At 37.7% G+C, this 26163-nt stretch overlaps 1 protein-coding gene across 4 annotated transcripts in view; it reads right to left on the bottom strand.

The window, feature by feature from the left end:
* Positions 1 to 26163, bottom strand: part of Nebl (nebulette) — a 342415-nt gene that overhangs the window by 91655 nt on the left and 224597 nt on the right. For 3 of the 4 annotated variants that reach the window (XM_074056555.1, XM_074056556.1, XM_074056554.1), the window contains 5 exons: positions 16109 to 16196; positions 15938 to 16009; positions 8290 to 8394; positions 6122 to 6232; positions 745 to 855 (listed from right to left, as the gene is read on the bottom strand). In XM_074056555.1, the coding sequence (XP_073912656.1) occupies positions 745 to 855; positions 6122 to 6232; positions 8290 to 8394; positions 15938 to 16009; positions 16109 to 16196 (487 nt within the window). Of the gene's footprint in view, positions 1 to 744; positions 856 to 6121; positions 6233 to 8289; positions 8395 to 15937; positions 16010 to 16108; positions 16197 to 17985; positions 18090 to 18282; positions 18427 to 26163 lie in introns of all 4 variants that reach the window. The other variant, XM_074056553.1, reaches the window with a different exon arrangement.

Genomic DNA, 26163 nt, shown 5'->3' with positions numbered 1-26163 from the left:
AATGCTTGTCTAGCAAGTACAAGGTCCCTGCGTTCTGTTTCCAGTACTGCCAAAAAAAACAAAAAAAAAAAGAAACCAAAAAACTGACCAATGTTTGTGCATTCCTTTAGAGAGCAAAGAACTTATGATGCTGCTATAATTCCACTATAAATTCAGGAAGAAATTATCCTCCTAGACTACCAAAACAGTGGTGGAATTGAGAGAATGCCTGGTAACATATAACCAATGAAGAAATCTGTTTTCTCTAAGTTAACCTCCTCCCTCTTAGCTTCTGCTCCTAAGTCAGCCATTAGGAGCCTCTTGCTGTCATATTCCATGCCTGCTGGGTCTTAAGTTTGATAATTCAGTCCCTACAAGCATTCTACAGAAAAAACAGAATGTACAACCTAGCTAGAATTTGTGAATGACTCTTCTGGGGTCTCCAGTTGCAGATAATTTTTGTTCCAGTGCATCTGCCATTCTAGACTGGAAACATGGGCTCCCCCAACAAATCAAGGATGCCCTTGAAACACTGATAACCCAATAGGTCAAAGATTCTTCTTCTAAGCAAAATGTCCAATGCCTGAAAATGCCTTTCAGCTTAAAGACATTCTGTTGAATCAAGGCTTTGATTAATTCAGTTAGACCTTTTGCTGATAAGAAATTTTAAAGTCATAATATTTCAATTTCAACAAAATAATCCTAAGTCCTGTTTTGGATTCACTACCAATTTCCAGAAAGATCATGAGAAAAGAACTTGCTTACATTACTCTGGCGTTTGTTGACCTCCATGGCGTGTTTGACCTCCGGGGGCTCCTGCATGTGGGAGTAATCTGAGAAGCCTTTAGTGGCATCGTGTTTCTGCTTGTAGGCAACCTTAAAACACACAAATAATTATCAGTTCCACTAGAGGCACATTAAATTCCTACCTGCTAAATTCCAGTGTTTGGCTAGGATTTTACAGATTTAAATATCACTGATGACAGTTAAAAGTTAATACATATAACAGTTAACAAGATAATATATATAACGCTCTCATCTCAGTGGTTTGGTTTAGATTGATAATGCAAACTCTGTCATTTATTTCAAAACATCCTTGTCCAAAAGATGAAATCCCCAATTTTAGTCACTTTGCTTAGTATCCACCTACAGTTTTGGGAAGTCATCCACTTCTGAGAGCTTTCAGGGTTATAAATGTCCAAGATTTAAATCTTGAAAAAACAAGATTTAACCAAGGAGAGGGAATTTGACCGAGAGGGGGAATTTTCAGAATATTTAAAGTGAACTGTTGAACTGGGAGCATGGCTCAAGTGGTAGGGCACTTGAATGCATATATGGAAATGTCACAAGGAAACCTCCTGTACAACTATTAGACAGTAATAAAGATATTATCAAAAGTGAATTGTTTATTCTTAAATGAAAGGGCCTGATTTCATGTAGACACAGCTGTAATATAATATAAACCTCATTAAATGCCCAAATCTTTGGAAGAAAATATAATGTGCAGACAAATTTTTCAGACTTGTCAAGCCTTATCTTCTTTAGATATTTAAACACTATACCAACACTATCCAGTACCACCATGTTAAATTTGCTGTGTTCTGGAATGAAAAGGAGGCACAAGAAAAGATACTGGAGAAGCAGATGTAACCAAACTCAACACAAATGTTGGAAATTAAAGATTCCGAAGACAGCGACCAACTTATCCCCTTCCTCTCAGTTTGTATCACTCATTATCCTATCCATTTCCTTCACAGTTCTTCATTACTGTCTTTAATGTTCACAGAATTACTTGCTGACCATCTTTCCTTACTGGAGCATAACTGTCTAATTCCCCAAATACTCATAGCCCAGAAGAGTGGTATTGCAAAAATTTTGTATCAATGAATATCTCCTCAGTGAGTTAATAAGTGAATTAATGAATAACAATAATGAATAAGAATAAAACATTAATGAGTGAAGAAAGTAAAGACAAAATGAATCTCAAGATATACTAAGAGTTTAATAGTCAAAGCGTGTTAAATGGAGTTGGAATTACATGGCACAAGAAAATAAAACTGTAACAGTCTTTACCAAGAACAAAACAATGTCTAGTTTTCACTGAAAAAAATATAGTTAAACTTAAGAAAGAATTATTTGCCAATATGTGTTCCTGGAGAGGAATATCTTACACATCTTTTAATATCCTGTGCCTATCATGGTGAATGACACAGAGTAGATGCAATCAAAGCTTAGTGAATGCATGAATAAATGAGTTTACTCAACATTCTCATAAACTTACACTCCTTATAAGTTTTTATAAACAAAACTAACATCCATTTAACTTAGATAATATGCCAATCAAAGGATTTAAGTGATAATTATAAAACTAACTTTTACAAATAAAGCCGTTGAATCTTACTGTCCAAAAAAAAATCCATCTAGTAAAACTATTATTCATATTCAAATCCCCTCTCTGGCTCCCTACTTAGTTTTTCTTTAAAACTTCAGAGGAAGAACTCAACTTGAGCCATCACAGTCTCTAAATTTTGAAAGCTCTTCTTTACTCAAACCCCAAGCTATCTCTGCACAGCTGCATTTATCTGGGCTCATAAAAAGAGCTTACCTCACAATACAGAATTTCCAGTGTGGGAAGACAGCCCAACAACTTCCACCCTCTAGACTGTCTGCATGGATTAAGGGAGTGAACTCCTGAACTCCCATGACGCTCTCTTTAATCCAAATCCCAATTTGTCCATCTCTTTTTTAGGGTCCCCACAATGGTCTGACTTAATCCTAATCAGAATTATTTAATTTAATACAGGTTATCGTCTTCCACCTGCCAAATGCCATTGGTGCATCCACAGGTCATGACATCTTCCTTTGGATGGCGGTGCTGAGATTTCAGACAATTAATGCACTTGGGTCTTCTGCCAGCCAGGTTCCCATGTCCAATCCTGTGCATGTGGTTGATTTACCAGGACTCAAATGCAGTACTTTACGTTATCCCAAGTATCTATCATCTTGTTACGATCTGTCCATCAATTTATACCATAAAGATAGCTAATTCTGATGAACATATGTTTACATTTTCAGTGATTACTTATGTCAAACAGGAAACCCTTTAAGAACCTCCACTCAGGTTAAGAAAGTCCATTATCTCAGTTCCATTACACTTTATAACTCTGAGGGAAAGAAGGGGACGTTTAATGGGTGACCAAGTCAATAAAGACAAGGAAAAACTTCTAGGAAACCTGGTCTTTCCTCTTAAATTAAAAGAGCTAGCAGCTGCCAGTCTCCTTTTGATGGATGCCTGGTGAATTTTGTATTGTAGGCTGACTATCATACTTGCAACTTTATAAACATAACCAACGCAGCTGATCATTTTGTGAGTTATCATAGAAATGGTGACTCATCAGTACGATTTGAAAAAGCACTCTTTAAAAGGCTACATAGTTTTCCACTTGCTGCTTTAAAATAGTCATTTCATTTATAGCTGCTACTAAGTACTACTTTAGAATTGAGATGGTGTCAAATTGGAGGCAGCTGAACTTTAATTTATCATATTAATTTTCTTCCTTAAAATAGCTAATGGGAAATGATGTAAAGCTAATAAATTTTATGATAAATTTGATTTCTTAGGATTTGACGTTATGTGGCATTTCCCTAAATTAAAACGGTTTTAGTCACACTTTGAGAACTCAAGTCTCCTATGCTACTAGAGACCCAAAGAGTAGAGGCCATCTGCAATAGTCTCATATATGTTATATCTGAGTAAGCTAATGTAAGTGATATATGTACTTATTATATATTTTATCTTCTAATAGATTTTTATGTCTCGTGTATGTACACATATGTGTATGATGTATGTACATGTTTAACTTATAGAAAGAATACTTACTGAGTACCACATAGGTAACTGGGCTTTTAGTCCCACAACATAGACACCTGTGAACTCAAACAGGATCCTGTGGCCACTATGTATAAAAACACAGATTCTTGTAACACTGTCCCATTCCGATGCCATCCATGCAGAACCTTAACATCATATATTTTTAGCCACAGGCTGCATGGCTGCGATTAGCTGACTGCCAAGTTGGGTATACAGTGGATGCTTACATTTATAATAATGAATTACTTTAAAGATGTTCTGAAAAGCATAATTATACTCAGGGTTTTTCAAGAATAATCAACTGTTGTACTGTTTTATAATTATTGGAGCTCTTCTACTTCAAAATGAAATGATTCCAGAGAAAGAAGCAAATGTGCTTAGTAAGAAAGAGGGGCAGAAATGATAGGAAGATATGGAATAGTGTGAGGTTAACTCAAGACTCTGCAGCCAGACTACCCAGGTGGTGTGTCAGCTCTGCCACTTACTTACAGGTAGTGTGACCTTGGGTGAGATATTTAAACTCTTTGTATTTCTGTTACCACATCTCTAAAATGGGGATAGCTCATAGGTCGTTTTGAGGATTGAATGACATATACACCTGTGAACTGCAAAGAACAGCACCTGACACATAGTTACTACTTCTACATGTTTACTATTACTGCTAACCACCAATGTGGTGGTGAAGAATATAAATGAAAGGAAAAGGAAGCATCTCCTTAGGAAGAAAATAAACAAATGCAACAAAAAACCTATTGTACAAGTATTTACTGATCCATACCTATGTGCCAGGACTGTCCCAAGCACAGAAGTAGAGAAGGGAACAGAACAGATGATGTCCCTGCTCTCATGTGGCTTAGAAAGCCAAGTAACAGATTAATAATTTAACAACAAAAATAATGAGATTGTGTTATGAAGAAAACAAAATAAAGGAGTCAGAAAGCAGCAACTTTGGAATTTGGTTATAAGAAATGCAGAATATTGGGTGTATTAAAAATACTGATGTATAGATGTACTATTTGTGTATTTATTTATTTGCAGTACTGGGGTTTGAACTCAGAGCCTCACACTTGCTAGGCAGGTGCTCTATCATCTGAGCCATACCCCCATCCCTGGTATACTATTAAGAAAAAAAAAATTACCTCTTCACTCCTCTGGACTTAAAATGAGCTTATATGAAGACAGTTCTTAGGTTTGTGTGCAGCCTGGAATCACTAAAATTGCCACTTTGCCTGAAGGAGGTCTTGCTGGTGGCTTGAGCAATAAATGAAAAGCGTAAGCCACAGAGTAGGCAATGCAGGAACCACCAGCATGGACCCGTGGGTTCCAAGTTCAACCATTATCTGCTTATGCGACTTTGAAGAAAATTATTAGCATAAATTAATTATACAGAGGCGTTCCATGGTGGTATCTGCAACATGCGTATAATGCACATTGATCAAATTCCCTATTCTCCCCATCCTTTTTTAATAGTTTTTGGTGGGTTTCATTATACTATTTTCATGTACATATATACATATATATGTACATATATACATTATACAATAATATATATATTCACTACACCATCACCCTTTCTGTTCCCCCTCCTCTCACCCTTGGGTTCCCCCTCAAAGAGTTCCATGTTATGTATTTTTTTAGGTCTAGATACCACATATGAGAGAAAACATGATATTTGTCTTTCTGAACTTGGCTTATCTTGCTTAACATAATGATCTCCAGTTCCATTCATTTTCCAGCAAATGACATAATTTCATTCTTCTTTATGGCTGAATAATTGTCTGTCATACATCTGTAGCATATTTTCTTAACCAGTTGTTGGGCACCTAAGCTGTTTCCCTATCTTAGCTATTATTTACCTGCCTTTTTAAAAGCTATTGAAATGTTCTCTGCTTAAGGATCACATGTACATCAGAGAATTATTTAGTAGTTGATAGAAGAATTTTATCTATGGGAACTGTTTAAATGAGATTAAAATTGCTTCTATAAATTGCAATAAATGGGACTTGGAAACCATTCTGTGACTGACTTAAACTTGCAGGTTCTTTTCCTTTTCTACCATTTCACCTGTGATTACTGACAGCAGGTAGACCAGTTACTTCCAACATCCACTGCGCTAAACAACACTTACCAAAAGCTGAAGAACTTCTCTGAGATTCTATGCTTGATCTATAGCATTAGATGAAAACCACAAGTGGAGGGGGTAAAAAAATAAAATAAAATAAAACAAAAAAGGAAAATTTTAAAAAAAAATAAAAAGAAAGAAAACCTCACCTCACTCTGAAGCTGTGAAACCTCTCTGGCAAAGACGCTGTCAATGGTGGCTGGCATCTGCTTATAAAGAGAGTTGGAGAGCCCAGCCTTAACGCTGCCTTTGTATTTTGCCTAAGGGGAATAAAGGAAAAGAAACAGACATTCTTTTTGTTTTCATTGTGAACACACAAAGAAAACTTTCTGTAGAAAGAGAATTGATTTTAAAAATCTCCAAGCATTTAGATACTTGATCTGATGAACATTTTCTAAAGACAGAAATAAATCCAGTTTAAGGACAAAGCTTAAATGAGACATTCAAGAACATAATGACACTGCTCTTCTATTTAAACCCATGCTCATTTCTAAAAATAAATCTATTTATGTGTATTGACAGTTTCATATGCTTGATCAGTGAAATAGCAATCTGAAAACAATGAGATGCCTGAGTTGTTCCAGAAAGCACAAGTCATTAGAATTTACTGTCCAGAACCCAAGGCAAAGACTAGTGATAACTAGAGGCTGGGAAGGTTTGGGGTATGTGGCAGGGTGGGGCGGTTTATGGAGAGGTTGGATAACATGTCCTAAAACATAGGTACAGGTAATAAGTTCTAGTATTCTACAGTACCATGGGGTGACCATAGTTCACAACAACCTATTATATATATTTACGAATAACTAGAAGAGAGAAGCTCAAAGACTCTACACACAAAGTAATGATAAGGAGATGGAAACATTAATTAGCCTGATTCAATCCGTGTGTATCATATATGTGTACTGGGACATCATGCTGTACCCCATAAATACACAGAATTTTATGTGCTGACAAAATGTTCTTTTTAATTTTTAAGGAGATGGGAATGGCAACTACCCTGATTTGATCATTACACATTGTGCACATGTGTAGGATGATCCCACTGTATTCCATAAACTCATAGAATTAAAATAATTTTTTAAAGAAATGTGTTTGCATATTCAAGCCTTCTTGGCCTCCTGCAGCCAGTGGGAGAGGGAAGCCTGGTGGCTGTGTGTGTCCTCCAGGCTCCAGCCTGACTCTGGCCTAGCTCAATCATTACTCGAAAAGACAAACACTCATTTACCATTTCCTCTTGGGAAAATTAGGTTCAAGAGAACACAATAGATCACCCACTTGCAATTTTTCACTCTGCAGTTAACTCCTTCAGGAAAATTAATCAATCACAATTGGGAACACCATGAATTTCTGTGCACAGGAGAAATCACACAGCTAATCCAAGTAAACAAAACCGTGTTCTTTCATGCTCTGTGGATGAGGGCCTTGATGTTTCCCCACACTCAAGAGCCTGATTTGAGTGTTGATTTATTGAGCATATATCCTGTGTAAGCCTTTTGTCCCCACAACGCTGGGTGTTGGTAATAATCAAAGAAAATGGACTGATTTTCTCAGAATTGTTTCGTGTTAGCAGATAATCCTGAGAACATCACGTTGGTCTCTTTTTTTTTCCCCCACATAACTTACAAAACACTAGAGGTCAGTCATTTACAGCATGATCTTATTTGTTCTCTTTTTCAAGTTTATTCACATAGTGCAGCAATGCTTCGGCAGAGAAATGATTGTGAATGTTGTGTCTTACAACACAACACCAACTGCTGTTCCAAATGCTCTCAAAAAGAGACAACAGGATTTCTTGAACTGGAAAATGAACCCAGTACACTTCTCTTTGTGATTTCATAATTGCTGCCTCTGTTAAGCTGAATTTGAGCCACTTAAAAAGCAGTTTAAATTAACTTAAAATTATTATATTACATTTTATGGAACTGGCTGGTAAAATTTACTTATTTCCAAAATGATATTCAATTATTGATCTTAATACATCACTAGGAAATCAATAATTTGGACGTTTTAAAATCAACTATGTTGACAGAGTCTTCTACTTACTGAATAAAAATGTCCTTTTTCAAGAGTAATTCTAGATAAATAAGAAGGGGCTAAAATCAAAACATACATATACAGTATACAATGAAATGTGTCAACCAAACATAGTAAGATCAGTCTACATGAGTTAATTAATATAGGGCAAAGAATTAGATGATAATTTAGATATGAACACCATCCAGTGATGCTTTCAAAAATAGTCTCTAATTTTAATGCAGACTTATCTACACAAACAGAAAAAGAAAAATAGCTCATTTTACAAGTTTTGAGTTCTTACCTCAGAAATAAAAGCGCCAATATTTTTTACATGGTTTAGCATAGGAGTGTCAGTCACAAATGTACACTTGTCCTTAGACTTTTTATATTCTTCTTTATAGTGGATCTTAAAAAGAGAATAATCAATATAAGAAGAGAAAGAAGAAAAACAATTGAAATAGCCTTTTCTGAACAGAGAAATACGCTTTTGACAAAGTTGATTTTCTGAAATAAATATTCAAATGTGAGATGCTCCTCAAGACCAACCAAGTTGGGCTAACAGAGGCTCAGGTGGTAAGAATGCCTGCCTGGCAAGTGTGAGGCCCTGAGTTCAAACCCCAGTACTGTCCCCACTCCAAAACCGAAAAATAAACAGAGATCCAGACAGAATCAGAAAGGCAGTAAGGCAAGTAAGGCATTGTTCTCCAAATAAGCAAGGCCCAATTATCATCAAGGATCAATGGGCCACAGACTATTAGTCCTCTTTGCTCAGTGTAATTATTCACCAAGCTCCATCTCCCTCTTATAAGTTCACTGCTACCTGTAAGCCACTGACCTTAACACAGCTGAGACTATGGTCAAAGAGAAACATAGCTGCCTACCTCCAGAAGTAAAAGAAGAAAAACAAATGGAGATTATTATTAGCGCTATTACCTATACATGCTGGTTTGGAGTGGGCCCTTAAACTGGCCAGGACAAGCTTCCTGTTACTAATAAATTTCCCCAAATCAAACCTGCCCAATTTATGAGTCCCCTTTGCCTCCTTATCCTCTTCCTCTCTCCACAATAGGAGCAGAATCTGCCCAGAAAATTTGCCAGGTGGTACAGTTCATGCCAGAATGCCCCCTTGGTGTGAGCAAGCAGATAAGCCAGAGAAAGCCAAGAGGGGCTTAGCTGCACATGTTCACTTCTCTCAAATTCACTAGTAAAATGAGTCACTCCCTTCTTCTTGAGAAGAGGCCAGAACTGTTCCCCTGGGGAAAGACCCCACATGGACACATGAGTCCAAAAGAAGTCAGGAAATGTGGAGAAGAAACTAAAATGTCATCCTGCTGTATTACTAATTGCTGTACAGTCTAAAAACTGAGGAGACAAAACTTATGACAAGTCAAGAGGATTGAGGTAATTTGCTGAAAGTTATACTATCCTGTAATAAAATAATATTTATCTACCCCAAACTGTAAATACTTAGGCTGGGGAAAAAAGTGTCCCAGTTGAGATGATAAATTATACAGTCTTCCTAATTATAACCCAAAAGTGGCATTTAATTGTATGTACCACTGGGTTCTTACAGGGCATGATTAATATTGATGTTACACCCTAACATTCCACAGAGATTTTACCATATGCAAACCTGATTTGAGGGGCATGACTTGACCTGAGGTATAACCAGATACAAACACAGTAAGTAATTTCAAAATTCCATATTTCACCGCTGTGACTCTTAGATACTAATGCCTACCACATTAAACACTTGCTTTATTCATGAAATCAACAAGAGAACATATTTATCTTATCTAAGCACTAAATTACTTTTTTTTCTTCTCAGAGATTAGCCATAATTTTAGGTTCCTACAAATCGCCCTCCTCAGTCACTAGTAATTAAATCGTTAATGGCAGTATGATAAATAGTAGGCTATTTTGATCATAAGGAGGAGAAAAAAAGGATCTCTGTTATATAATTAAGTGTGAGAAAAAATAGCCTATCATTAGGCTTAAGTTTGGCTCATTATTTTTATCTTTTGCCACCATCTTCTCCCCATCACATTCACATTCTTCACCGCAGTGGTATGTGCTCATGGCTACCAGCCTCCTGATAAGTCTGACATGAGCAGAATGCTTGGGACCGGAGCACTGGATAAGGCTGAAGTATTTACTTCCTTTGTTCTGCAGGCAAATAGTTCAGCTTTAGTGCTAGACTCCATTACTTTCTTTGGTCTTTATTAAAATGATACATACAGTTATATCTTTAAATTCAAGTTGTGTTTGAAAACTTAAGAGCATTTGTGTGTTGGCATTCATTTTGTAAAATCCCCTAGAAATCACACACATAAGATTGTGTAGGATTTCAAATGAATTTGTGTATGTTTTCTGTATGATTCCTAACGAATCTGTGTGCATGATTTCTAATGAATTTTATAATAGCAATGACAATAAGCAAATCATCTTAAGTTTTGATAAAAAGAAGAAACGTTGAACATTAGTAGCATTCTATGCCAGGGTAACAGGAAATAAATAATAAACAAAAGGGAACCACATCAATCAATAGCACAAAGCTTAAGTCAAATAAAAATCACCCAAGAGATGACTATTTCCTATTGCAACCATATCCACATCTTACAACCTACGGCCAGCACCATCTATTGGATAGGTTTCCCAGCCATTCCCCTTCTCGCCTGCTCACAGGCTCAGATGGATTCATGAGAGTAGTCAGACCCCTACCCCAGCCCCAAAGGACAAAGTGATCTAAACCAGGGACAGTCATGCCTTTCTCTCTGGCCAGTGGTTGGCCTGGGGAGGTTAGGGGTCCAGCTCTAGCCATGAGGCATTAGGGGAAGTCTTTCCAGCAGGGTTTCTAGTGTTTCTGGTATAAAAGGACAGACTGTGCACAGTCTTAGACATATTATGCTTTATCTTTCTCCTTCCCAATCACAAGGAGCAGCAGCAATGATGTCATCACAAGGCAATAAGCCCGCACAGTCTTGAAGGCAGGGCAGAAAGAAAGGAGCCTGGGAGAATGACAACATCCACTGTACTGAGACAGAACCACCTACTCCAGACTGCATGTAGGGACCACCCCCAATACCCACCCATTTGTTAGGTGACACTGTTAAGGTTTTCCTGTTACTTTCAATATCTGGACTCATAAACAATGCACAGCCCAATATATTTTCAAATCAAAAATAAAAAGGGGCAAAGTTGATAGCTTTGTGATCAGTAAGATGTCCCAAACACTTATCTTGCTCTTTGGCCTTACCCACTAATCCCACAATGTCCCCCACTACAATGGGAGTGAAATTGGCTCGGTGTTACTTTCTTCTCCTGACCAGGTCTCTTGCAATGAATGAGAGTTTAGCTAATGGCTGAAGCTGGATGACAGACATGGAAAAGTTTGAGGGCATTTTCCTTTACATGCATGCATCACTGAGATCATCTAGAAAATCTTCTCAACAATGAAGTCACACAGTGAAGTTTGAAAAACCCTGAGAAGGAAGAGCGGTGGCTCCTTCATTGTTAATTAACTGGCAGGTCATGCCCGAGGTCACTCTCCCAGGTTTTCTAACACAGTCCGAATTTTCTCTGGAGGGCTAACCATGGGATTTAATGTTTCCACACTGGGCATATTTATCCACAGCAAACAATGTTCATTTGCCTAGAAAGTGGTCCCGCTCCTCCACAAATGAACACCCTAAAAAGCTTTGAACCAAAACATTGAGTCAGAGGCCACATGCAGATGCAAGAGGCAATTTGTGTCTAATTTACATGACACCTCCAACAGTCCCTTTGGCTCAACATTTTCATGACCACCTGTCAGGAGGCTACTAGATTTATGATTTGGGAAGCTCAGTAGAGTGGAAAGGTTTAACTTATTCAAGGAATTGACTTGGGATTTGAAAAAACAGGACCAAATGTCAGAGAGAGTTTAGCTAGGGAAATAAAAAGTTTTAACAAAAAAATAAAAGGCTGCCTGCCTTCAAAAACTAGGTGTCACTCAAGATTGAGAAGTGAGTTTTGCAGAAGGAAAAAGGAGGAGGAAAGGAAAAAAGGAAGGAAGGAGGGAAGGAAGAAAGAAAGGAAGAAGGGAGGGAGGAAAGAAGGAGTGTAGGAGGAAAGAAAGAGGGAAGGAGAAAAGAAGGGAGGGAGGGAGGGAGGAAGGAGGAAAGGAGAGAAGAGGAAAGAAAGGAGAGAGGAAAGAAAGAGAAAGAAAAAAAAGGAAGAGAGGAAAGAAAAATGTCTTATATTGATCCCCAAAGAGAAGCCACTTGACCTGGAAGGCTGACATTTCTCTCTGTGGAGAATTCTAAACAGCTCAGCCTCCCAGGTCGATCTCCATACTGATCTCACTTAACATTTCTGTGCACCGTCTGGCAAGGGGATGATACAGCGTGGGCTCTAGTCTGCTGATGACACCAGCTCTTGTGCAGAGTGAAATGACAAGCTTAAAGAGATGAACCTCACAAGCTCTGAAAGGGCCAGGAAGGAAAGCAAAACCCACAGATTAGATCCATTCCTCATGAGGCTAAAACCATTCAAACACTATTCAACGATGATAGGCCTAAGCTATCAGCTACAAGTCTGAAATTAGGACTGAAAATGGCCCTGGTGTCCAAAAGCTTTCTGTAGCTCCTGAGCCCCAGAAACTAGACAGCTGCCTCACAAAGGAGGCTGGGGGCAAGGCAAAATACCATTTGACTCTTCTCATAAGCCCAGGCACTCCGCAGCTGGACTGCTGTGCACAGTTCTGGTTATTCCACCCTGATGAAGCCACAGAAGACTGGAAGAGGTCCAAAGAGGAAAAACTGGAATGAGGAAGGGCCTGGAGAGAAGCTGCCCTGCAAAGAGAAACCCTAAAACCCTCTTCCCACCTAAAACAGGACACAGAATGGAAAGTAGCCACTAGCAAGCTACTCAATCTTGGGTTTCACTCCTGTAAATTTAGCTCATAGATCCTACCCAGACTTGCAGCATGTAATATAATCTGTTCATGGGGTGCCACATGAACCACATGGGGTGCCACACAGCAGGGGGGGAAGGACATCACCATGGTCAAGGCTTCAGGGTCCCACAGACCTTATTTCAAATCCTAGGATTCTCTTCAGCTAAGTGACTTGATCTAGGGCACATGAGGCTGTTTTTGTAAGCTTTAGGACTAGGGACCTGCCAGTAAGCAAACACCACCCCACACTCACTTGGTGACAGAGTGAAACAAAACTGCCTTCAAACCAACCAAAGGTTCAGGAAAGCATCGTGGTATCTCTCTGGGACACGATGGATTAGTAAATGAAACCAACACATTTGAAAGTTTGTGTTTAATTTTTAGTGTGAGACAGGGATGGGGAGGATTGGTGCACTAAATTAAATGTGGGACACACAGATGGGCACAATTAGAAATACAATACAGGTTCAAACAGCTCGCAGGTCTAATTCAGTGTGGGAGTGCAACAAATTTCATATCTGTTTTATCTTCCTGATTGATGCATTGTAGACAACCAGCTAGGCATGCAACAATATAGCAGAGGTAAGAATTTCAAATCTAGATTTGAAGAACAATTTTTCAAATTTAACTTTATCTGGTTCACATGAAAACACTGATGCCACTGGGAAAGAATAAGCAAATTATTACCTAATAATAATATCAAAACTGAACTTCTCAAGAGCTAAAAATTTAACTTAGTCCAATATGCCATGCCCTTCTGGTAAGAATAAATTAAAATTCATCAGGTTTTGGTTGTTTGTTTTTGTTTTGCAGTGCTGGGTATCAAACCCAGGGCCCCACACATGCCAGGCAATACTCTACCACTGAGCTATATCCCCAAGTCCAAAAATTTTGAATGATTTTTTTAAATGATTTTTAAATGATTATATAAGCCCTTCTTTTTACTTTTTCGGAAATGAAAGTATTATTTCCATTTCAGACTCTTCATTAGTAAATTTGAAAATTAAATGAGTATCTTAGTAAGTGTGTGAAGCAAAATGTGAACACATACACAGACATAAATTAAGCCACAACAGTCATACTCTAGATATTTAAGTAGGACAGACATTCTTTCCTGCAGCATAAATCTGCAACAAACTGAAATTCTCTCATATGTTCAGTTTCACCTAATGGGGAGTAAAATAACATGGCTTTTGCTTTTGCAAAAATGATAAAAAACACAACACCTCACCACATTCACTGATAAGCAACTTACCCAGAACAATTCCAACAAATTGCCTACTAATTAAAGTTACTACTTTAGTCCTACAGTTCATGTAATAGTTTAGCTCAGCAATACTACACTTCACAAACACATATCAAAGCTGGAAGAGTACTATCTCCAGAGTTAAGAATATAAGGTTATATATGGTAACATTGCTATTACAAATATTAACATAATAAATAATAATAAAGGGAGATAGACTTTACATGGAAATCTACAGTAGAGATAACACAACAGGGGGCTTTGTGTCCAAGTCCTACTTCTTCTGCTTAGCTGTGTGGTCCACACAAGTTACTTAACTTCTCTGTGCCTCCATCTCTTCACTTCTAAAATAGGAAAAAGCAGGAGGGCCTACCTCACAAGCTACAATGCCTGCCACACAAGCAATAATCAACAAAGCTTAACTGTCACTCATGTTCTTATGGTTACTGTCATCATTGTCAAAGGTTTACAAAGAACTTTCACGTGCATAAGTAGTTTTATGACTATTATTAAGTAACAGCACAAAGACATACTTAATTTACAACTTAATTACATCACATGTCAAGTAGATGGGAGGAGGTATGATTCACACCACTGTCTGTTAGCCCTTTCTGACTGACCAGAAGACATAAATCAAGAGTCATATACCAAACATGATTGGACAGACACAGGAGTAAGCTACAGATGGAGTGGTTAAGAGCAGCTAGCATTTACTGAATACCCACAATGGTCCAGAGAGTAAACTCAGCATTTTGGATGTGTAGCATTATTTAATCTTACTGTTATAAATGTTACCTTGAGGAACTGAACCCTGCCAGGTCAATAACATCCCATGCTACTGTTGAGTCAACTCAGGCAAGTTGACTTCACCTGTAAGCTTACGACCCCCAACTGCCCAGGAAATCCCAGATGAACTTCCTTTGAAAACAAATACCCCCATTTCTCTGTTCATTAACAACCACAAAAATCATTATAGCGCCAATCTCTCAAATGAAGATACACTTCACAGAGGTCAAATTTCCCTTATGGCATGGTGGACTAACAGGTGATAATAAGGATCACCCAAATTCTCATCCCTAGGGAATAATACTCTTCCTTGGGCTTCTAGAATTCTAGTTTATATATTTAATATGTATGTGTGTGCATACACACTAAATAATTCTAGGATTTCTCTGAATTATAATATAAACTAATTAGCCCAGTAATCAAAAAACAAAAAGGCACAACTACAATGCACATTTTCACTAATATCATCATCCAGGTTTAGTTATCCACAAAGCCTAAATTGTAAATAAATGTTATAGGCAGATAGGTATACACATTTGCTTGGCTTGCAAAATGATTGCATTTATCAAATTCTTCAAAAGACTCTCGAAATATTAAAAATCTTTCATTTAGATAAAGAGACTCCCTATTAAAAATTATTCATTTAGAAGGAGATTCTCCCAAGACAAATTACATCATTATACTAATTTTAAAGTCCTTGGGGGTTCTCAAATGGAATATGCTCTACAATTCAGTGCCTTGTGATTTCATGCCAGAGTGAGAGCAAAGCTCCTAAGAGGATTCTGGATTAAGAATGAGGAGACTTGCTTGAGTAGAAACTCTCTGTATAGATGACCTTGGGGAAATCACTTAAAATTTCTGGATTTAGTTCCATGATCTAAAAAATAATAGTGTTTTAATAGATTTCAGGGGTTTCTCTCCAGCTCTATGACATAACTGTTCCCCACATGCAATACAAAATAAGTCACTCAAGTCACTTACATCACTAATAAGTTCAGTGCATTTTCTGGCCAATTCCATGCTGAGGTCTTCAATAACAGGCTTACGGAATACCTGTTCCAAAAAAGAAAAAATAAAAGAGAGAGAGACTGTTTTTCTCCTTATCTATCAGAGGGCTAAATACTGTTCACGGGTAGGTTCTTTCTCACTCACCTTGTCTTCTTCATTTTCTTCTTCCTCTGGCTTTTCCTCTTCGGTTTCATCTTCTACATCCTCAAATACAGGGACCCTCATTTTTATCCTGTCAAAATATTTATATTTTTAAACTTCACTGGCCAGAGTCTTTGCATGGACCACAACGCCCTTGAGCTCTGTGTCTTTTGTGCTCTGGCAGCAACGACCTTGCCAGCCTTCATCTCAGCTTGGCTCACACTTCACTCTCCTTATCTCAATGGCATGTGAGTGAACAGAACAGAACCCAGGGGTGTAACAGGGTCAGTCCCCCAAGTGGAAAGAACATTGTCTCAGGCAAAATTCAGTTTGACAAACTATTAAAGTCAAGATTCTTCTAAGCTGGTTAAGAAATCCAAGAGAGAAATTTTATTTATCTTTCACTAACTCAATTCATTCATAAAATGGTTTAATGGGTCATAGAGATTCTAGGGAAGCCACTTAGCTTTAGCTCCCAAGATGTCACAAACCAAAGCCTGCTATCTCAAAAATTCTTCAACTCACTCTAAATAAAGCTTTCATGGAAGGTCGGCCACAAATCTGTTTCCAAATAGAGAATGTGAACCATTCAAACTCATTTCATTAACTTAAATTAAATGTTTTATGAGACATACATGTATTTCTCACAGCCTAAAAAAATGCATTTATATTAGCTGATTAGAGGCTAGTAATTTATTATGAAAAGCCCTGTGAACCACTTCAAAGAATCTATTCTGAGTCAATTATGACTCTTAATCTTATATTAGGGAGTATTGTATTGTATTAATTGTAAACATCATTAAACATGAGAAGTTTCAGTTAACAAATGTTGATATATAATTTAAGAATTCTAAAAGCATTATTGTTCCAAAAAATAATCATCCTTGAATTCTGCTCATTGTCTCAATTTTTACAAATTTACTAGTTATTTGTACATTTTTAATGCATACTACACTCTTGAAAAATCAGAAAAATAAGTTACCATAATATTTATTGTGCAATATTTGTCATCAGTTACATAATTTAAAGATCATTTATTGTTAATTCAGGCAACCCTAAGAGTCTATATACCTCATAATATATAAATCTGGTTACTTAAATCCAAGAATAAATGTATGTTTACAAAACTATAGTATATCAGTGTTAGATGTAAAATATACCCTATTGTGAAAAATGAAACTAATTACATAAACTGCACCTTTATTCAAAATAATATATGATCCAAGTAGTCAAGTATAATATGTTTTTTTCTTGATATCACATCCACTTTTCAATTTGTTAAAGAAAAATTACCTTGACCTTACCCTAAATTGAAAATTCTGACAAGAAAAACATTGCACACAACCATTACAAATAGATTATATCTCAAGTTATGTTCCATGAGACAAAAATCCCACAAAATATTTGCTGGGAAAAAACATGTTTCTTAAACAAATCTGTTTGGGAAACTTATATACTCTCCTCCTCCTGCCAATCCATTAACCTACTGTTTCTCAAATAGGAATCCTCCCTATCTCATCTCATCATCTTGTCTGTTTAATCTAATCTACCTTTGGGGAAGGTGGGGCTTTGGGGGAGGTCATTTTATTTGTTTTGTATTGTATCATTTTGAGACAGGGTCTTCCTGTGACAGCTGGCCTTGAACTCATGATCCTCTTGCCTCCACCACCTGAGTACTAGGATTGACAGGCATCCTCTCACCATGCCTGGCCCTCTATTGTTATTTTTGAATGACACTCATTCACTGACCACCCCAGAAAACTAAGTTTTTTCTGTGAAATGTTACTTAGGAAACACTGTTCTATCCTGTGTTCTAAAAGAGTTGTTATGAAATAGTTTTTGATATTGGTTAAATTAATAGTATCATATATCCTGATTACCAGCAAAATGACAAGAAGAAATTGTCCCAGGAATGATGAATTTGGGAACCTTAAGTTCTCTAACAGACATGTCATGCTACCCTGGTACAGGCATCATAATTGTCCTATAAAAAAAAAAAAGAATGTGTGAACTAATTGTGTCGTAAAGTCCTTCACCAAAAGATGACTCTAAGATTCTACACAAGAACTATTACATTACCTTCTTTAGGAAGGAAAGAATTTCTAAGGAAGAACAAAATCTATGTAAACTTCTAGAAGTTCAGAGAGAAAATTCTGCCAAAGCTGCCTAAGACACACCTCTTGGCTTGAATTTGAGGTGACAGCGCTTGTGCCTCTCATGGTGATGTCTGTTCTCCAGAGTGAATGACTTGCATCTGGCTTGGGTGCATCTAGCTTCTCATTTCCCATCATGTAGTGTGTTCTTATTCGCTCTCCACTGTGCTGGGAGAAAGTAATGTCAAGAATTTAATGCATGACACAGTCACTTCTGTTTATTCCAGAACTTCTTTCATTACACCCAAAGAAGACCCTGTACTCATTAAACATTCATTACTTATTCCCTCTTTTCCATTTCCATTTCTGGTAAACACCAACTTGCTTTCTGTGGATTTACCTATCCTGGATTTTTCAAATAAATGGAATTCTATACAATAAAAAAAAAGATTTAACGCATGAAAGTATCAAAAGCAAAACCAAACACCACATGCAATGTTCCAAAAATCCCATTAAAAGTGTTCCATTTAAGATTTTAGAACCAGAATTTTAAAGACAAAGTGATCCTTAAGAAGTCAATACACCTAGAGTCTTCTCTTTCACCAAGGACAATTAGTCATCTGGCTCATTTGCAGTTATTCAGTGAAGCACCAAGATCAGAACCTAAGGCGAGTCCTGTTTGCTTGCCAGTAAGTGCTGTGTGCTGGGCATTGTGCTTGGTGTTAGAGATACAATGGTGAACAAAACGTATTTTCTGCTCAGATTAGGTAGGAAATAAAAAACCTGTCATTCAAGACTTGCTGGATGAACTCTTTAATAGATTGTCTGGCAAGCCACATACACCATTACTTTTGATTGAATGCATTTTTTTCCTTTCACCTATGAGTATAATATAAAATTCATGTCAAGTTTTCTCTAAAAAATTTAAACTCCTGCACTTTATCACAGCTAAGCTCCCCTTGTCAATAGCACTAAAATCTGACTTGGGGGAAAAGAAAAAGGTGTTCTTCCTGGCTAGTTATCATGTTTCAAAATTCACTGTCATCTCTTTTTTAACCAAGTTTAATGTTGTATTGTGATACACATTTTCACCTTGGGGCACCCCCAAAGGGAATATCTGTGCAGTTGCTAATCCCTGTCACTCACTGAGCACTTCATTGACCTTGGCTACTTTTTATTTTTTTTAAACTTTGGTCCACTCTCCATGCCATGACATGAGATGAGAGCAAGATGGGAATCATATTGCTTAGGGTGAGACCCTCAAAGTCCAGGTCTAGCTCTACCACAGCCTCTAGGGCAAAGCATTTAATCCCTCTCTGCCTCTAAATTCTGTATAAACAGAAAAACTAAACTGCCAAAAGTTAATAAAAGGAAAGCACTTGAACCATTTTCAACTACCCATTAAAGGTAGACAGAAGAAAAGCATTTGCTTTTTCAGTTTTGTCACTTGAAAGGGTGAGACTCTGTGTCCATCAATATCTTTTCAAAGGAAAGAAAGGCCTCCCACAACCTGACAGTTCAGAGATAAGAGCTCACTTGTATGTATGATACAGAAGTTTCCCATTCTTTTTATAGTTTGATGTGTACCTGTAAGCAAATGTGTTTCTATAACAACTGCCAATGGGTAATGTCAGTCTCCAGAGACACCATCTTGAGCTAAGGAAACACATCTGTACAAGCATCACTAGTCATGTAGTGCCTGACTGTCCTGTGTCCTTGAAGTCACACATAACAAGAATCTCTTGCTTGCTGACAGATGTTTCCTATCTATTTCATTTCTTTCTCTTTTCTTATTTTCATAGTGATAGAGAATATGCTTTTCTCCAACATGGTGACAAGTGATATGCAAATGAAATCGCATTATAAACTACTAAAATAGACCAAGATTCAGTTCTGAGTTGAGAATGAAGGTACACTTGAGATGGCACCCAAAAACATGGCACCTTCATATGCAGATTGTTTTAGATTGAAAAAGTGCTTGGGCAGCATTGGAAGATGGACAGCTCTTTTCTAGAGCTCCTTTATATACCCAAAGACTAGAGATCCACCAAAAGGGAACATCTTTGCCATCTATACTTTGCTATTTTATCAACCAAGAAAAGTGAAGGCATATCACAGAAAGAGAATGAAAGTCAAACATCACACCCAAAGCTACACAAACTTTGCCCCAAGTCAGTTTCTGCCTTCAAGTCTATTCTCCCCTAAAAATCAGTTACTACACTCCTCCACTTCCCTCTCCCCATGAAGCGGTTATATAAGCTTCCAACCCTCACTGAGTCATGTGTCCTCACTCTCCTGTGAAGTCCCCAGGCACATAATAAACTTGGGTGCTTTTCTCTTGTTAATCTGCCTACTGTCAGTCAGTCTATTTCAGCAGACTCAGTGGTCAAAAGTTCAAGAGAGAGGGGAAGTCCCATGTGTCCCAATAAGGAAAACTTACAAAAATAAGCAGACTTTATTTTAAAAATTAATTCAACATTTCTTATTATAAAATATTTATCCTAAGTGACAAGGAAAAAGAGGAAGTAGCTTGCCTGCTTCATCTTCCTGCCTCAACAGTTTTTCACACTCATTTTTAATTGCGTGGTATTTATGACTACCCTCCCCCCATCCCTAGAAAGTTCTTGCTTCTCACTTGGATCCTTAATTATTTTATGTTTGCCTCATATTTACACATCATTTGGCACCTGCCCAGAAGACAACTTTACTAACAGATGAGGAGGGAAGAAACAAGAAACATAAGCATGTTAGGGCAATTTGTCCTGTTTATAAAAGAAAAGCGTTCTGCTCCATATTAGCCCAATCTACTTTTAAAATTTATATTCATCAACATACCTTCTTCTTTTTAATGGGTATTTCATTAGAAATCAAAAGACTATAAGACCAGACATGATGGTTCATGCTTATAATCCCAGCTACTCAGGAAGTAGAAGTAGAATGATCTTAATCCAAGGCTGACTTGGGCAAAAGCTTGAGACTATATCTGAAAAACAAACTAAAAGCCCAAAGGACTGAGGTTCTGGTCAACTGGTGAGTGCTTGTCTAGCAAGTATGAGGCCATAAATTTAATCCAATACTGCCAAAGGGGAAAAAAAAGTAGAAGAAATCAAAAGAATACAGTCTACCTGTGAAATAGGTACCATTACCACTCATTCTATTAAAATAAGATTAATAGAGTGCTTTTCTATGTTTATATTCCTACAGCTCCTGCTCACAAATGAGATGTAGGTTGATATTAGAGGAAGATTAGAATGAGGTATTACCAATAATTTCCAGCACAACAATTTCCAGGTTGAGTGTGATGGAAAAGCCAAAACAATACAATGTACTCTTCTCTTTGGTGTGTGTGCTGGGATGGGAGGGGGAGAGAGTGTCCACACTAATGTGAGCACTCAGCAAACCTAAAGCCTCTGGTTGTATGTGGCTTAGAGCCAGACCAAAGGGTCAAGCTGATCAAACAGCTTGACTTCCACAGAAAGTAACCCTTTCCTAGAGTTTTGTATGAAATGTGTCAGGATCATCGTGAAAGACTTTGAAACTGGCAGAGATAAAAGTATTCCTAGGTGTCTTAGATAGTGCTCCTTTTCATTGACTTTGAACTACTTTGTATTTCCATAAGTTGTTGAAAACTGGTAACAATAAAAGTGATTCTTATCGACAGAAATGCAAATTAATTGCATCCTGGGGAAGTATATGATTGCTGTACTGCAGATAGACTCTGTTTGTATGTATTTGTAAATTCATTTCAATTCCTTGATTACTCATGATATACAGTCTTCAAATTCACATCTGAACCAGTTACAGCATCTTACCCCTGGCCTCATTTACTAACATTAAAATCTTTGAAACATACTTAGTTTGTGTTTTGGGGAGGGACCATTCCTGAAGGTTAAATTTGGGCCTCGTACTTGCTAGGCAGGCGCTCTACCACTTGAGCCATGCTGCCAGTTCCTTTTGCTTTAGGTATTTTTGAGATAAGATCTAGGTTTTTCTTGCCCAGGCTGGCCTGAACTGTGATCCTGTGATCCTCCTGTTTATGCTTCCACATAGCTGGGATGGCAAGTGTGCATCACCAGGACATCCCATGCACTTTTTTTGAGATGGGGTCTCATGAACTTTTTGCCTATGCTGGCCTTGAACTTTGATCCTCCCAATATCTACCTCTCAATTAGCTGAGATTACAGGCATGAGCCACTGTGCCTGGCATTTATTTCTTTCTTTAGCATCTAGCAAAAATATAAAGGGAATAGGGTTTATTGGAGAAAAATCCCTTACTCTCAATTACAAATTATAATTGAGAGAGATTGAGCTGTAAGAATTAGAGGAATTTATTGAAATCAGCTTTTTGTTTTGTTTTGTTTTGTTTCGTTTTCAGGTCTGACCTCATTTGACTATTGGCAAATGCCACACATGTGCTTGGATATGTACACTTACACACATAACATACAACACACAATACACACACACGCTCAGGCAAAGTTAATTCATCACAGCTGCCAGTTCCTGCTTGAAAATCATAAAAGGCTCAATAAATGCAAAGACTTAATTATTTCTCACATCTGGAAAAACTTGCATATGAGAGTGGATTTATTGAAGAAGCTCTTGGCTTGGCTGTCAACATGATATCCTGAGCCAGGAAGAGAGTGGGCTGATCTCTCTTGGTAATTCTTCAACCCACTCACAAATAGAGGATTCTCCAAGGCATTCCTAGCACAGCCTATTTCCATAACTTAAGAGTTTATGAAAATACGATAAATAATTTCTTAATAACTGATGGAGAAAAGCTGGTTTTGTCATGTTTCCACAGAAGGAATTTATACGTTAATGAGGAAGTCCTTATAGTCTAGGAAACAAGGGGAAGGCTTTGGGGGGGCTGGACAGCAGATCAAGGACAGCCACTAGAACAGTGACTTACTTAAACACATGTAAAACCAGGCCATTTGGCACTCTTTGGAGAGAGGATAATACTGTTTCTAAAAGAGACTTAGGAAAGTTATGTGAGCCCAGAACTAGATTTAGCAGAAACCAAGGAAAGATCAAATCTCCCCCTGAAAAGTATATTTACTGTGATGAGATCTAAGAAACATTTGCAAGGTCTCAGAAACAAGAGTTAAAGGGACCAAAAGTTCAATGCCACTGGCATACACAAGAGAGAGAGGAGGGAAGAAGAGGAGGGGAGGACCAGGCAGAGACCTCAGGGGAGGGCTTGATGGAGTGAACGGATGGAAATCATTTAACCTAATAACACAGAAGGCTTAAGCAGGTTTGAACCATGAACACCTTACAAAAACTACAGTTCCTGGTCAATTAACTGTGGAAGTGGCGGCTTTGTGGCCACTCTTCCCCTTCTATGCCTTGAATTTAATTTTTACCCCTCCCTCTTATCGTTAGCCAAGTGAAGCATGCCTGGTGTATCTGGACTCTATGAAATCCTTCATGAAAAACATGCTTTCAGGTTTAATAGTCTACAAAGGAAAATACTCAAGGGAAATCCATTTAATATTGTCTACTCCCAGGAAAAAAAAATGGAATTTCTGTTAAATGTGTTTATAACCTAAATCTCACACTTTCATGTTTCTACAATTTTATTACTGAAATGTGCCTCTTTTTTTCCTCCTCCTTACTAAATGAGTGACATCAGCATTTGTACTTGAACCTTAAGCATCAAGTTATTAACCTGACCTTTACTAAGGATTTCTTCCATCCTGACATCATGATTTTAATCATGATTTAAGCCAGAGAAAACAATACAGCTCATATTGATACATCAGAACTTTGAAAATACTGACTCCTGAGTCTTATTCCAACTATTTTCACGGAGGTTTTTCATGTGTAACTCAAAATAAAAGAGTGTCAAAATAAAACCATAATTAAAGTAAACATCCCATTGAAACAGCTATAAAGGTCATGAGAGTTTAAAATAATTGGTACTCTCTGAATTGTGAGAACCAGTTTAACACATATGGGTTGTAATTTCTCTCGGAGGACTCTATTATTTGTGTGTAAGCCTGTGGGAGGGGGCTATCCCTTCATCCTTCATTTCATCTCACAGTATTTCTTGTGTGCATTTTATGGGCCATGTACTACTTTAAGCTCTTCAGACAATCAATGGACAAAGCTGAGAAAACTCCCTACACATCTCCACTGTTTCAATCATACAGCCATTCAGTAGATGGATATGAGCATCTTTCTGCCCATGCGCTATACTGAGATATTTTGTATCTTTTTGCATACCAAGGATTTTACATCCAGTGCATTTTAGCTTCAGATTTACAACACATCTTAGTTCAAACTAGCCACACTGTAAGTACTCAATGGTCAGACGAGGCTGATGGCAGCCATATTGGGCAATGACACTACTTTGTTTTATTCATGAGAAGGACATATTTAAGGCTGGGAATAGTGGCTCATGCTTGTAATCCCAGCTACTTGGGAGATGGAGATGGGGAGGACTGGACTTTGAGATCAATCTCAGGAAAAAGTTAGTGAGACTACCCCCTGTCAACAATAAAGCTCGGCATGGTGGTCACACCTGTCATCCCAACTATGTGGGAGGCACTGGCAGAAGGATCACAGTCCAGGCAGACCCAGGGAAAGGACCCAAGACATTGCCTGAACAATAACTAAAGCAAAAGGGCTAGTGGAGTGGCTCAGATGGCAGAGCACCTGCCTAACAAGTGTAAGGCCCTGAGTTCAAACCCCAGCACCACCAAAAAAAAGGGGGGGCATATTTAAAGTCCCAGTAATAATTTTCAGGATGAATATTCACTCTTTGATTCTCTATCTAAATAGCAAAAATAAAATCAAATAATGAAATATCCTCATTTGATACTCCCATTCATAAAACCAAACTTAAGCCAGGCACTGATAGCTCAAGCCTGTAATCCTAGCTACTCGGGAGACAGAGATCAGGAGGATCATGGTTCAAAGCCAGCCCAGGCAAATAGTTCAAGAGACCCTAACTCAAAAATACCTAACACACAAAAAAAAGGGCTGGTAGAGTGGCTCAAGGTGCAGGCCCTGAGTTCAAGCCTCAGTACTACAAATAAATAAAACCAAACTTAAAGCACATGAGCAATTTATTCATCAAATAATCAACAGCTACGTGAAGGTCTTTTAAACCAAGTTGGAAAGCAATATCGCTGTGAAGTAGGGAGATTTTAATTAAAAAGTCAACACATCATCTAAAGAACCTAAGTACTTCACTGAAAAGAAAATTTTCCTTTCTAAAAAAAATACTTTAAATCCTCAAAAACTCAACAAAAAAAATCTTGAGCCACAAGGGGAAACGACAGTATTTCTCAGTTCTGTTCCACAGGAGGCCTGGCTTCTCTCGGTGGAGCCAGCAAAACAGATCCTTTAGAGCTGCTGGAATCTCGAATAATATACAAGTGCTTGGATATATTGCTACACGAAACGATATTCAAGGCCTTACATGGTATTTGTCCATTCCTCATCCAAGCTCTGCTGAAATTTGTGGAAAAGGGTGATGTCTCTACACAGGTGAAGGAAGGCATTCAAGAACTCTTAGACACCCCTGTGCTATCAGTGTAGACATAAACATCCAATTAATCCACACAAAATCCATTTCACAGATGGACACTGGAATTTAAGTGATAACTCATACCAACTTCTCAATAAGAGATTCAAACCCAAGTCTTAACTGCTTCAATGTGTGTAAAACCTGCTGGACCAGACAGCAGGGGCACATTGAATGACTTTTCTTTCTTTCTGGTAATCATATTGTTATTTTCCATCATCTCCTTCAATTTCCCACTTCAAAGAATTGTATTATTGCTGGTTATTTAAAAGGCGTGTACTCCTTGTGGTATGGAGACAATTTGGTCCCTATGATCTCCTAACTCCCCTGGGAGTTAGAAGCCCTGGTAAAATCAGGCAATCATGGGGCCTGAACCTAATTTGAGAAACTTTCCTGCTTTTCATTCATTAATAGTGCATTTCTAA

The sequence above is a fragment of the Castor canadensis genome, chromosome 15 (assembly GCF_047511655.1).
Source record: "Castor canadensis chromosome 15, mCasCan1.hap1v2, whole genome shotgun sequence".
NCBI classification, from domain to species: Eukaryota; Metazoa; Chordata; class Mammalia; order Rodentia; family Castoridae; genus Castor; species Castor canadensis.
The sequence above is the reverse complement of the archived record's forward strand: the minus strand, read 5'-3'. Positions and strand labels throughout refer to the sequence as shown.